Genomic DNA, 13,431 nt, shown 5'->3' on the forward strand with positions numbered 1-13,431 from the left:
AGATCCATCAGGGGTTGCCCCCAAGCACGCACTAGCAACTGAAACGCCTCGGCGCCGAGACACCACTCGCCCGGATCCAAGAAGTGACGACTGAGGAAGTCCGCCTGAACGTTTTCTACCCCGGCAATGTGAGAGGCCGAGAGGTCCAGAAGATGCGACTCCGCCCAAACCATGAGCCGAGCCGCCTCCTGCGCCACCAGAGTGCTCTTGGTGCCCCCCTGACGATTGACATAAGCCACCGCCGTGGCATTGTCCGACAGGACTCTGACCGACTTGCCCAACAAAAGGGAGTGGAAAGCCAACAGCGCCAGCCGGACCGCCCTGGTCTCCAACACGTTGATCGACCAGGAGGCCTCCTCCGTGGACCAGGTTCCCTGAGCTGAGTGACCCAGGCACTGGGCCCCCCAACCCAGGAGACTCGCATCCGTAAGGAGCACCGTCCACTGCGGAAGATCCAGACCCACCCCCTGAACTAGGTGAGGGGTCCGGAGCCACCAACGCAGACTGCAGCGCGCCAAGCCTCGCAGGGGAACCGGAACATCCATCCCGTGCCTCTGGGGAGACCACCTCCGGAGCAGAGCATACTGGAGAGGACGCATGTGGGCCCGCGCCCACCTCACCACGTCCAGGGACGCCGCCATCGACCCCAGGACCTGGAGGAAATCTCGCGCCCGAGGACACCGGGACGCCAAAAGCAGGCGAATCTGAGACTGCAATTTGCTCACCCGGGCCTCTGGGAGGAAGACCTTCCCCAAGGAGGTGTCGAACAGCACCCCGAGGTACTCCAGACGCTGAGCCGGAACCAACCGACTCTTGGAAAGGTTGACCACCCAGCCCAGCGACCGGAGAAACTCCACCACCCGAGCCGTAACCCGGGAGCTTTCCTGCAACGACTTGGCCCGAATTAACCAGTCGTCCAGGTAGGGGTGTACCAGGATGCCCTCCGACCGCAAGGCTGCCGCGACGACCACCATCACCTTGGTGAACGTCCGGGGAGCCGTGGCCAGCCCAAAGGGAAGCGCACAGAACTGATAGTGCCGACCCAAGATCGCAAAGCGCAGGAAACGCTGATGAGAGGCCCGAATGGGAACATGCAAGTAGGCCTCCGTCAGATCGAGAGAAGTGAGAAACTCCCCCGGCTGAACCGCCAGAATGACCGACCGCAGAGTTTCCATACGGAAAGAGGGAATCTTGAGAGCCCTGTTGACCCCTTTCAAATCGAGGATGGGCCGAAAGGTCCCCTCCTTCTTGGGCACCACAAAGTAAATGGAGTACCTGCCCGTGCCCCACTCCGAAGGGGGCACCGGAACAACTGCCCTGAGATCTAGCAAGCGCTGAAGGGTCTGGCGAAAAGCCTGCGTCTTCCCCGGAGTCTGACATGGAGAAGCGAGGAAAAAATCCGGCAGAGAGCGGGCGAACTCCAGGGCATAACCGTCCCGCACCACCTCCAGGACCCACTGATCGGACGTGATCTCGGCCCATTTGGGGAAAAATTCGCGCAGCCGAGCCCCCACCGGAACCAAGGGGGGCGCCGGCAAGGCGTCATTGTGCAGGACGGGAAGCGGGGGAACCGGCGGAGGGATTCCCTGCCCCCCGACGGGCCCCCCGAAAGGGCTGCATGCGCTGGAAGAACCGACCCCGGGAAAACCCCGGAGACTGGAAAGAAGCAGCCCCACGCCCAGGGCGATACTTGCGAAATTCCCGCAAACGCCCCCGGGCCGCACCACCCCGAGACGCCGGGCGGGCACGGTCCTCCGGCAAACGGGGAACTTTAGAGTCCGACAGAGTCTGAATCAACTTATCCAAGTCCTCTCCAAATAAAAACGACCCCCGAAAGGGAAATTTAGTAAGCTTAGCTTTGGACGCAGCATCCGCCGCCCAAGCGCGCAGCCACAACACACGCCTTGCGGCCACGCCAAAAGCCATGGACTTAGCCGAGATCCGCACCAAGTCATACAGAGCATCCGAGAGGAATGAGGCAGCCATCTCAATCTTCGCCACCTCCTGATCCACCAGAGACCAGTCGTCAGACTCTCGATCCAAGACCCGCTCCGCCCACCGAAACACGGCGCGAGCGACCAGTCCCCCACAAATAGCCGCCTGGACCCCAAAGGCAGAGACTTGAAAATTTTGCTTCAGGATGGTCTCCAATTTGCGCTCCTCAGAGTCCCGCAAGGCAGAACCGCCCTCAACAGGCACGGTATGCCGCTTGGAAATAGCCGAGACCACCGCATCCACGACTGGCGAAGCTAACGTAGCCCGATCCCCTTCAGGAATGGGATACAGGCGAGCCATGCTGCGCGCCAGCCGAAACGGCGTCTCCGGCGTTTTCCACTGCTCAAGAATAATATCCCGAATATCCTGATGCATAGGAAAAGAGCGGGAAACGGAACGGATCCCTCGTAACAGAGGGTCCCCCACACGCGGAGTCTCCGGCGGCGCGTCCTCAAAACGCAAAGCCGAAGAAACCTGTTGAATAAGGTCAGGCAGCTCATCTCTCTGAAAAAGGCGCACCACGGACGCCTCGTCACTGGAGAACGGGAAACCCGACAACCCGCCGCCAGCTTCCGTCCCCTCCAGAGGGTCCTGGAATTCCTCAGAAGGGTCCAGGTCCTCCTCCAGACCGACACGTTCCTCCGACCACAAATCCTCGTCCCACGACACCCGCGGACGCTTGGACAAGAGAGGCGGCGGAGGGGACGTCACGTCAGACGAGAGAGGCAAAGCCGCAGGGAGCGCGGAGGAAACCCCACCCCCCGAGACCCCCTGGGCGCAACCGGGACCCCCAGCCGCCTGAAAATAGGCTTTGCATAATGAAAAGAAAAAATCAGGGGAAAAACCCCCCGAGGGTCCCAAGGGACTCCCTGCCACAGCAGGGGACCCAGCAGAAACCTGCCCCTGCTTAGCCAAAACAGGGGGAAGGTCACCTGAGGTGGAAGACAAAATGGAGGGGCCAGACAGAGAAAATGGCGTCTTTCCCGCCAAAACTGCTCCCTCCACAGCCTGCAGCGGCTGAGAGACCTGAATAGTCTCAGCCGCTAAAACAGGCAAGCCGGCATCAGCTGTCAAAATATCAGCTGAGAGGGAATCCTCTAAAACCCGACCGTCGGCGGCTCGGGGAAGCCCTCCGTGGGCGGACGGAGAAGACCGGGCTTCTCCACCGTTCCCTGCCGACTCGCGAGGCACCATCGGCGGGGAGCTCTGGGCGCCTGCAGCCGCTGCCGACGGAGCTCCTCCACCGCACCGGCCTGAACACCGCTTGCACAGGCCGGCCGCGAGTGCCTCGCGTCTGGAGCACAATGAGCACTTTTTCCCTTTAGAAGTGCTCATTGCTCCATACGCGACCTAGCTGTAAAAAAGTGCCGGTTAGTTGAAAAAATACAGTAAAATACAGTTTTCTTAAAGGGATACAACCCTCCAGACCAGCACTACCTCAGGATTTTTTTTTTTTTTTTTTACAGAACAGACTCCACAGGCTCTCGAAGCAATATGCCTTGCTTGATTTAGGGGGCAAGGCTTACTGCTGAGGCTCCTCTAAAAAAATATGGGGAGGTGGAGGAAGTGGGGGGAGGGACCCCGCTCGTGACCCGCCGGGTTTGACACCCCCGAGGTCGGACGAACCCCCAAACAGAGTCCGTCCAAGCTCCGTCCGGCTAAAAACAGGGACAATAAACCCCTAAACAAATTCCAACAGCCCTACCAAGGGAGATGGGTACAGATCACTCAACACCTGCTGGAGACTGAAAGAAGACTGAGGGAAATAGAGAGGAGGGGCTAGGATATACTGTCCCAAAGTTTTGTTTTCAGTCTCCACCTGCTGGTCATGATTAGATATATACCCAATCGTAAAGTTAACCTCTACTGGTCTGGAGAGTGCTAAAGAAGTTTTAATTCTTCTTGCCTAATCAAACTATTTGAAAGAAATCTTGGCATAGCTGTAGTGGCTAGCAATGCAATAATTTACAAGTATGCTACCTGGAGTAACTTTGCATTGAACACTGCAATGATTGGGTGGTGAGGCGGAGAGATCAGCCTTCATGTCTCTGAGCAGAGTTCTATTTGAATATGCAAACAAATTTATGAATATCGAGCTGAAATCTGTCTATTATTCTTTACATGTAGTGACTTGCTGGAATCAGTGGCAAGGCTTACAGCTGAGGCACCTCTACAAAATTTTGGGGAGGTGGAGGAAATGGAGGGACTCGACCCCGTCAAATGTGACACACCCAAGGTCAGACAGACCCCTGAAAGGGTCCCCCCAAGCTCAGTCCGGCACTGCGGCAGCTCTTCTCACGATCCCTGCCTGCATCAGAAGCCTTCTCTCTGACGTCATGATGTCAGAGAGGCTTCCAACACAGGTGTGGCTCTTGAGAGAAGCCGCAGCGGCGGCTTTGAACTGAAAAATAACTTTGGCAAGGGAGCAATCCTTCAGAGAGGCTTCCGACACAGGCCCGGATGCATGAAGAGCCGCCACCGCCACATTTGAACTGAAGAATAACTTCAGCAAGGGAGCCGGCCAGACCGGTGGCCGCGGGTTTCAGACCGCTTCCCTACACTAATCAAGGGAAGACTGCAACAACTTACCACACCTGCTGGAGACTGAGAACAGACTGTTTGTATAGGGGGACTGCACAGCCACTTTTTTTTTAAAATAATTCTTTATTCGTTTTCAAAATAAACAACAAGTGCACAAAAGAATATATTACAACAAATTATTCCACAATAGCACTTTGATATCTACCACATAAATATCTAGTAAATCAATAACCCCCCCCTATCACCCACCCTTCATCACAGCCACTTGTACTACAGCCAAAAGTTTGTCTCAGTCTCCACCTGCTGGTCATGGTGAGCTAATACCCATCAGGGAACTGTGCCGGTCTGGAGAAGCGCTAAAAAAATAGGGCCTTTTCTTTTTCAGTTTTTGTGCACCAATACCTGCAAAAACCTAAAAAGAAAAACCAAATGCATTACCGTATTTTTCGCGCCATAAGAAGCACCTGACCATAAGATGCACCTTAGATTTAGAGGAGGAAAAACCAAGAAAAAAATATTCTGAACCAAATTGTGCCTCTGAACCAGGCCCCCTAGAAAAATAGACAAATATACTGCAGCAGACAGATTTTGATCACTAAATTTGTTGTCTGGTGATTTCTGGTTGCACTAGATAGTTCTTTCTTTTCTTCCTTACATTCCCAGGCCCAACAATTTACTTTTTCTATTCCCTTCCTCCCTCCCTTCATCCTTCCTTCCTATGTCCCGAGTTCTTGCCCCCTCTCCCTCACTGCCTTCCAGCCTTTGTCCTTCCTCTCTCCCACACCAAAGCCTGCCAGCCTTCCTCCCTCCCACACCGAAGCCTGCCTGCCTTCCTCCTTGCCATGCTGATTCCTCCTCCCTGGTCCACCACTCGCCCACTGCTGCCGCAACTCTACGAAACTTGCCTTCCTTCCTGCCGTGCCGATTCTTCCTCCCTGGTCCGCCAACATGCACTGCCACCACTGCAGAATGACCCTTCCGAGCTCCACCACCCCTCCCTCCCCTGGAACCAGACTTTTTAGCAGGCGCCATAAGGAGCACAAAAAAACCCTTCACCAAACCCTGGTAAACCCCAACCTACCAACACCCCACTACCCCAAATAACCAGAGGCTCATCTCTCAGGCCATGCCCCACCAGTGCCACTAGCACACCCGCACCAAGGTACACCCCCCACTGAACACACACAAACCCCTGAAATTGCCACAGGAACGATTCTCAAGGCCAAGGCCCCACCGCAGGAACTGCAGCACTACCATCTCAGGAGCCTAAAGATCCCTCCAAGGAAGACCAAAAAGCCAGCTTCTCTGACCAAAATGAGGCTCCTGCACTCCTGGACTGCAGCGTACACCCAACGCCGCTGCTGACACGGCAGCGGCTGACAGGAGTCAATTTGAGAAAGGCTGACTCCTGCTGCTGACACGGCAAAGGCTGACAGGAGTCAATTTGAGAAAGGCTGACTCCTGCTGCTGACACGGTAAAGGCTGACTCCTGCTACCGCAACTCCACCAAGGGCCAACGGTGTGCAATCGGGCCCACGAGTCTTGCTCCGACGTCAATTCTGAGGTCGGAGATAAGGTCAGGGCCAGCGATTGGCTGGCCCAGACCTTCTCTTCGACACTGAAGTTGACATTGGGGCAAGACTTGTGGGCCCGATTGCACACCGCCGGCCCTTCTCTTTCTTTCCTGCGGCAGCGAACAAGTAAGAGGGTGGCGGGAGGGTGGTGATAGTGACAAGCAGCAGCAGAACGCGGGGGAGGAAGGGGTGGCGGGACCACTAGCAGGATACTGGGGGGGGGGGGGGGGCACGGAAGTGTATTCACTTCATAAGACGCACCCCCCTTTTCGGGGGTGGAAAAAGTGCGTCTTATAGAGCGAAAAATACGGTAATTATGCAATTAACACACTTTAGTAAACACTGGTATAGCATGCATTATATGAGTTTATTTTTACTTAATGTGCATGTGTGTCATCTTACAGTAGGACCACAAGGTAGTAGCAAGATTGACCCCCAGGGATGCAGTGAGATACCTTCACTCCACACATAGCCTGCATTCAGTTTCTACGCTTCAGGACTCCGACAAAGTGCTGAACTCACATGTTCTCTTATAGTAAATCCTGCTACTGTGGGTGCTGGAGGTAAAGTGAAAGCCCCATATAGTGACAGTCAAGACTATCACTTTACCTTGAGTCTCTTCTTGACCTTTTTGGTTGCCTCGGCCTTCATGGCAGTGGTGATTCGCGGTATCACACGCCTTCCATGCGGTGAAGGCATGGTCTCCTCCAGCTGCAACTTCTTCAGTTTGGGCTTCCCTACTTTGCCCTTGATGGGCTTCCCAGCCATACCCACCAGCTCATCCTCTCGCTCTCGTGCTTCTATTTGCTGAAACCAAAGACAGAAGAAATCAGGGGGAAGATGACACTATGGGTCAGTCATGTCAAGCTATCTGCATAATTCATAGTATAAAATTGGCATATCCATTTTTTTTTAAACTTTTAAGTCCAAAATAGTAAACACTAAAGAGAGACAAATAAAGGACATAGCAGACCATACATACCTCCAGCTGTTCAACAAACAGAGCCAGATCTTCCTTCCAGAGGTCTGTTGGATTCTTCTGCTTGATATCCAGCAGTTGTTCTTCCTGACATTCCAAACAAAAAAAAAACAACAGAAAATTACACATTGGCCAGAGCATTTGCACAAAATCCGCTAGCCTTTTATAAATGTTAATTTTGCTTGTTTCCAGAAAGTTAGTGTATGATCAAAAGGCATGAAGTGAGTATGAAGCAAGAAAAGTTAGGTCTTATCTGTTAATTTGCTTTCTTTAAGCCCTTCCGGATGGGCCCAGAGCACTGATGGGTTGTGCACACCTACCAGCAAGTGGAGACTGAGAATTCTGATTCTTGGTAAGCCAATAAGGATCCTGTACAGCCCCCAAAAGAATTGGAACCTTTCCAAGCACGAAAGGAAAGCAAGGGAAAACATTTCTGCAGTTGAACCACTGTTCCCAGCATAGTGGTCCACACATCCACACACATAAGAACATTTGCCCATGAAATGCGTGGAAGATGTAGACATTCAGACACGCTATTCTGAATCTGTGTTTGCATTTTCTTTTATAAGAAAGCACCACTCCACGCAAACCACCAGAAGATCAAAGAGAAATGAATCCTCCCCCTCACAACACTGTGAAAGATTCAGGGCAGGATCCTGATCAGTCCAGAGGAACTAAAGGAAAGCAAATTAGCAGGCAAGACCTAATTTCTCTTTCCTTAGCATCCTTCCAGACTGGCCCAGAATACTGATAGGAAGTAACAAAACAGTATCATTCAGGGGATAGACTCAGAAAAACCTGTAACCAAAACACACTGTCCAAAAACCATATCCTGCCGAGCTTGAATATCAATTCTGTAATGGTGGACAAAGGAATGTAAAGACCATCAAACTGCTACTTGACAAATGTCAACCGGAGGAACCAAAGAATGCTCAACGCATGAAGCTTGACCTCTGGAAGAAGCTTCTCTGGATCTGTATGGCCCACAAGAATGTTAAGTATTTGATTGATGTTAAGTATTTCATTGATGGGTATGATGATGCTGTTGAATGTTATGATCTTGATGAAGAGAAATATGCAAAATTTTAGTTAACAAAATGGTGGGAAATCAACCTCACTCACTGGATGATAGTCTGGTTGAGGAAATAGATAACGAGATGGGAACATGGAAAGTATTTGATGATGTAGATGAGAAAGAGATATGTAATGCAATTCGTAGCTGTACACCCACATGTGCTATCCAGGATCTATGTTCGTCATCTATCATGAGACAGATGGCAGGAAGGTGTCTCCTGAGATAACAAGAATAGTTAATAAATCATTGAGAGAGGGAGTTTTTCCAAAAAATTGTAAACAATTTACTGTAAGACAGGCTTTGAAACGGAAAGGCATGGACACTAATGTTATGAAAAATTTTAGACCACTTTCGATAGTACTTTTAATTGTTTTCGTTTTTGGAGAAAATTGTTTTGCCTCAGCTAGATGATTTTGTGCAGGAAACTGATTGTTTGGACTGTAACCAATTTGGTTTTTGGAAATCTCACATAAAAAAAAATATTGGCATATATTACTACTTCATGCCATTTTTGCTGAGATCCCAATGTTTTCATTTAAAAAGGGAAAGACGATAGGTCAAGTTCTGATTCAACAAAAGGTGGGAAAGAGCTACACTAAAATTGAAGGAAATCACAGTAAATGTGGTCATTGTCAATGGTGTGCCAGTACTATAGAAGGTAGAACATGGACAGATCCCCAGGGAGGGAGATGCCGTGCCCAGGGGAAGAGATGCACTGACCACAGTGATCAGGAGGGAGGGGGCTGATGAATCGCGCTATCACGAGGGCTGCTGACTGGGAGGGGTGAGAAGTGAGGCAATGCACGCAAGATACTCCATGGGGCGGTGAATGGCCTCGTCCCCGTGGCAACCAGGTTTTTTCCCCTCCCTGTTCAAGTGGGCTAGCTGCGGGTAACAGTTGCCCTCTCATTCTCTAGTTGGGCAGACTAGAAGGACCATTCGGGTCTTTATCCGCCGTCATCTACTATGTTATGATACTATGTAGTTTCAACAACTCCTTTTCCTAGTCAGCGACCAGGTACAGATGGATAATAGATCTGGTCAGCCTAAAAGGAGCATCATGGACATCCCACTGCGCCTGGACTATGTCCCTAATGTATGGGAAAAAGGCTAGATGTTTTCCTTATGCCTCTCACTAAGGGATCAACCTTCCTCATTTCCAGCGATGCAGAATCTTTGACTGGAGGCAAGTCTGCTGCAGAAGGCAAACCATCACCAACACCTTCACCATCCACCTCCTCCAAATCCCTTTCCTCAACAAAAGATTCAGGGTCCATAACATCTCCAAAGTTCTCCTAGTTCTCCCAGGATACCCTAGGATTCTTAGGCAATGAAAGGGAGCCCCCATGGACCCCCAAAACAGCATGTAGTTGCTATTGCCTTATTAAGTAGGCGTTATACATGGTGAGGACAAACTTGAGAAGTAATCCCCCACCCCCAGGGGATCCTACACATCGCCAAATCAGAAGATATATGCTGTGAAAGTTGGGGCGGCCAGTCCAAAGAGAGGGAATCTAATATGGCAGAATTGTCTGCCAAAACTGCAGATGCTGGCCTCTGGGATGCTACATCTGTCACCCCCTGCAATGACCCTACTTCCCCAAATGTTTTTGCAGCAACCAACTCCACTGATGTCAAGAAGCTTCCTATCTCTGTCAGCAATCTGCAGAAAGACTGATAGATGTTGGTGCCAAACTCAAGCAAAAGCTTTTTTGGGGGGGCGGCTGTCCCCCACAGCCCTGCATGCACTTCTCACCCGAAGAGGCCGTAGCTAAGAACTCAAAAGTCAGTTAACCTCTGTGACAGATGTGGCTGGGGACAACAGAGAACTCCTTTGGAACTTAGCCCTTTTTATTCAGTTACAGAAACAATACACACAGAAAAGAAAGAAAGAGAGAGAGAAAAAAAAAAAGCTTAATTTTTGTAACTGCAAAGACAGAAGAAAATAGAACAGAAAGAACTAAAACTGAAGGACTTACCATCTACCACCTGTTGGAGACAAACTACTGATTCTATTAGGGGCTGTGAAGAGTCGTTATTGGCTCACCCAAGAATCAGAATTCTCAGTCTCCGCCTACTGGTAGGCATGCACAGCTCATCAGCTCTCTTGGCCAGTCCAGAGGGATGCTAAGAAAGAAGGGCTTGTCACCACACAGAAAAAAATTAAAGCCTGTCTGTACATACCTTGGTGTCCCGCTGCTTACACAGTTCATCCTTTTTTTCTTTGGTCAAGTACCAGAGAGGCATCCCCAGCAGGTAGTTGAAATCTGGACCGGATGAGATGGCTGTGGATTTCTCCTCCTCTTCCTCTGTCGTCATGTCTCCTTCATTTTCCTGCAGATGAAATAAGATGCTTGAAGTCCTGACAGTCAAGCCCCTAGGTCTATTAACTTTGATGCACTTCGTGTGGTCATGCACTCTGAGGATTGCAAGCACTAAAAACCAGCTGCATGGTTATGCAGGAGTACAAGCATAGAAATTCTCAACTGTGAACATGCAATCCAGTGTTTCATGTGACATTAATCTGCTCTGAGTACAGCATGTTCACATGTGGTTAGACCAGTATTCTGTGTGGGGTTTTTTTGTTGTTGTTGAGAAGCAGCTAATTTTACTGCATGTTTTATTGATTCTGTGAACCGCTCTGTTATTATATAAGAAAGGGCAGTATATTAAATAAACCATAAACCATTCTGAGAGCCAGGGAAGCCAGCATTTATTTTCTTTTTGTAATCTCAGTCAAGATAGTGGACACAGAATAAAAACATTTAAAAGATACCACATATAGGTCTCACTTTTGTTGAACACCTTAGTTCAAATTTCACTTTAAGGGTATTAATCTATAAACAAATCTATTTCAGAGATGGAAAAGCGGTAAAACTAGAGCACATAAGAATAAATTAGATTCTTATCTGCTAATTTTCTTTCTTTTAGACTCTCCAGACCGGCCCAGTTCACTGATGGATCACCATGACCAGCAGGTGGAGACAGACAAAACCTTTTGGCTGTAATACAAGTTGCTGTGCTTCCCCCTAATATATTCAGTCTGTCAAATAGCCAAGCAGAACTAAGCAGTACTAAGTATACCAGTAAGAATACTCCTAACAGGAGTAACAACTAGCATAGAACAAAATTTTTGAAATTTCATAGAAAAAGACCCTTAGCAAACGTCCCCACAGCTCGCCAGCTGAGTCAAAGCCGCTGTTCTTTTTTAATCTCCCCGACCATAGAAAAACACCAGAGCCCGCATAAAAAATTCACAATCTTCATGCGAATCCCGAGAGAACAACAGACATGTAAACTCAGGAGGTTTCCTGACAAAACTTTGCCCGGATCAACCAGCAGTCCAGATAGGGATGAATAAGAATGCCCTCTTTGTGCAAGGCCGTCGCCACAACCACAATAAGCTTGGTGAACGTCCAAGGAACCATGGCCAGACCACAAGGAAGCGCACAAAACTGATAGTGCCATCCCAAGATCGCAAAGTGAAGAAATTTCCGATAGGAGGCGCGAATCAGAAGATGCAAGTAGGCTTCTGTCAGATCGAGAGATATCAGGAATTCCCCCGGATGAACTGTCAGAATGACAGATCTCAGGGTCTCCAGACGGAACCTGGAGCGCCCTGTTTACTCCCTTCAGATCCAAGATGGGCCAAAAAGATCCCTCTTTCTTGGGCACTACGAAGTAAATGGAATATCTGCCAGTGCAAAACTCCTGAGTATGCACTGGAACCATCGTTTGATGTCTAGCAACCATTGTAGCGTTTGACGAAAAGCCCACTTCTTCCATGCCACCTGACAAGGAGAAGTGAGAAAGCGATCTGGCAAGGGCTGGGAAAACTCCAGAGCATAACAGTCCTGAATCACTTCCAGGACCCACTGATCCGTTTTGGTGATCTTGGCCCACCCCTAGAAAATCTCCTGCAACCGGGCACCCACCAGTACCAGGGGAAAAACCTGCAAGGAGTCATTGGGTGGGGCAGGCAAAAGAGGGACCAGCGGAAAAATCATGCCCCCCCCTGACAGGCCCCCAAAAGAACCGCATGCACTGAAAAACGGCTCCGGGGAGACCCGGTGGAAGGAAAGGAAGACGCCCTAATACGAGGGTGGTAGCGGCAAAAATCAGGCAAACACCACTGAACGTCATCCCGCGCAGGCGGGCAAGCATGGTCTTCAGGAAGACGGGGCACCAGAGTCAGGCAAGGTCTGTAGCAACTTGTCCACATTCTCACCAAACAAGAAAGACTCCCAAAAGGGAAATTTCAAGTTTCACCTTCGATGCCATGTCCCCTGACCAAGCCCAAAGCCACAGGGTACGATGCATGGCCACACAGAGAGCCATGGCCTTGGCTGAAGCCTGCAACAGATCATACATGGCATCCATGAGATTAGAAGCACCCATCTCAATCTTAAAAAATCCCAGATCCACCAAGGAAGTTATCAGACTTCTGGTAAAGGACATGCTCAGACCACCAAAAACAAGCCTGAACTACCAGACCGCCACACATCGCTGCCTGGACCACCAGGGCAGTCACATCAAAACTCTGCTTAAGAAGGGACTCCAACCTACGCTCTTCAGAGTCATGCAAAGCCAAGCCACCCTCTACTGGTACTGTATGCCAAGTCGTGATGACTGAAACCACCGCATCCACTACCAACGACTTCAAGGTATCACTATTCCCCTCCAAGAAAGGATACAGGCGGGCCATATTGTGTCAGCACAATATGCTGAGGCATAGGAAAAGAGCGGGAGGCAATACGGATCCCAATTAAACCACAGAGCCCACCACACGTGGAGACTCCTTTGCGTCGTTCTCGAAACGCAAAACCGAGGAAAGTTTAAGAATAAGCTCCTGGAGCTCGTTCTGCTGAAAAATGCGCAGCAGACTTCATCCTCGCCAGCTGGTGATTTCAAAAACCACTGCCAGCGGCATTCGTCCCCCGTCCCCCCACCCGAGAGGATCCTGGAGGTCCACCAAGGGTTCCAGATCCTTTTCAAGTGAAAACTGCTCCCCAAACAAAAAAATCCTCGGAGACCCTCAGCCACTTGGATGAAACTGGGGGAATGGGTTCAAAATCTCCGCAGAGGGGGGACTGAATAGGGGTGGACACCGAAAAACTTGAAACCCCAGAATGGAAGCAGGACCCCTGGCTACCTGAAGATAAGCCTTGTACAAGGCTAAAACAAAAGCAGGAGACCAGTAGAAACCTGCCCCTGTCTCTCCAATACAGGGAGAAGGTCACCTGAGGCTGCAGACAAGATGGAGGAGC

The 13,431-nt window shown here is 50.2% G+C and overlaps 1 protein-coding gene across 3 annotated transcripts in view; it reads right to left on the bottom strand.

The window, feature by feature from the left end:
* The window catches only part of TOP2A (DNA topoisomerase II alpha), a 276,538-nt gene that overhangs the window by 64,718 nt on the left and 198,389 nt on the right, over nucleotides 1-13,431 (bottom strand). For all 3 annotated transcript variants that reach the window (XM_033918323.1, XM_033918324.1, XM_033918322.1), the window contains exons 26-28: nucleotides 10,349-10,498; nucleotides 7,093-7,176; nucleotides 6,720-6,917 (exon numbers count right to left, since the gene is read on the bottom strand). In XM_033918323.1, coding sequence (XP_033774214.1) covers nucleotides 6,720-6,917; nucleotides 7,093-7,176; nucleotides 10,349-10,498 — 432 coding nt within the window. The remainder of the gene's footprint in view (nucleotides 1-6,719; nucleotides 6,918-7,092; nucleotides 7,177-10,348; nucleotides 10,499-13,431) is intronic.

The sequence above is a fragment of the Geotrypetes seraphini genome, chromosome 13 (assembly GCF_902459505.1).
Source record: "Geotrypetes seraphini chromosome 13, aGeoSer1.1, whole genome shotgun sequence".
In the NCBI taxonomy this organism is placed as follows: Eukaryota; Metazoa; Chordata; class Amphibia; order Gymnophiona; family Dermophiidae; genus Geotrypetes; species Geotrypetes seraphini.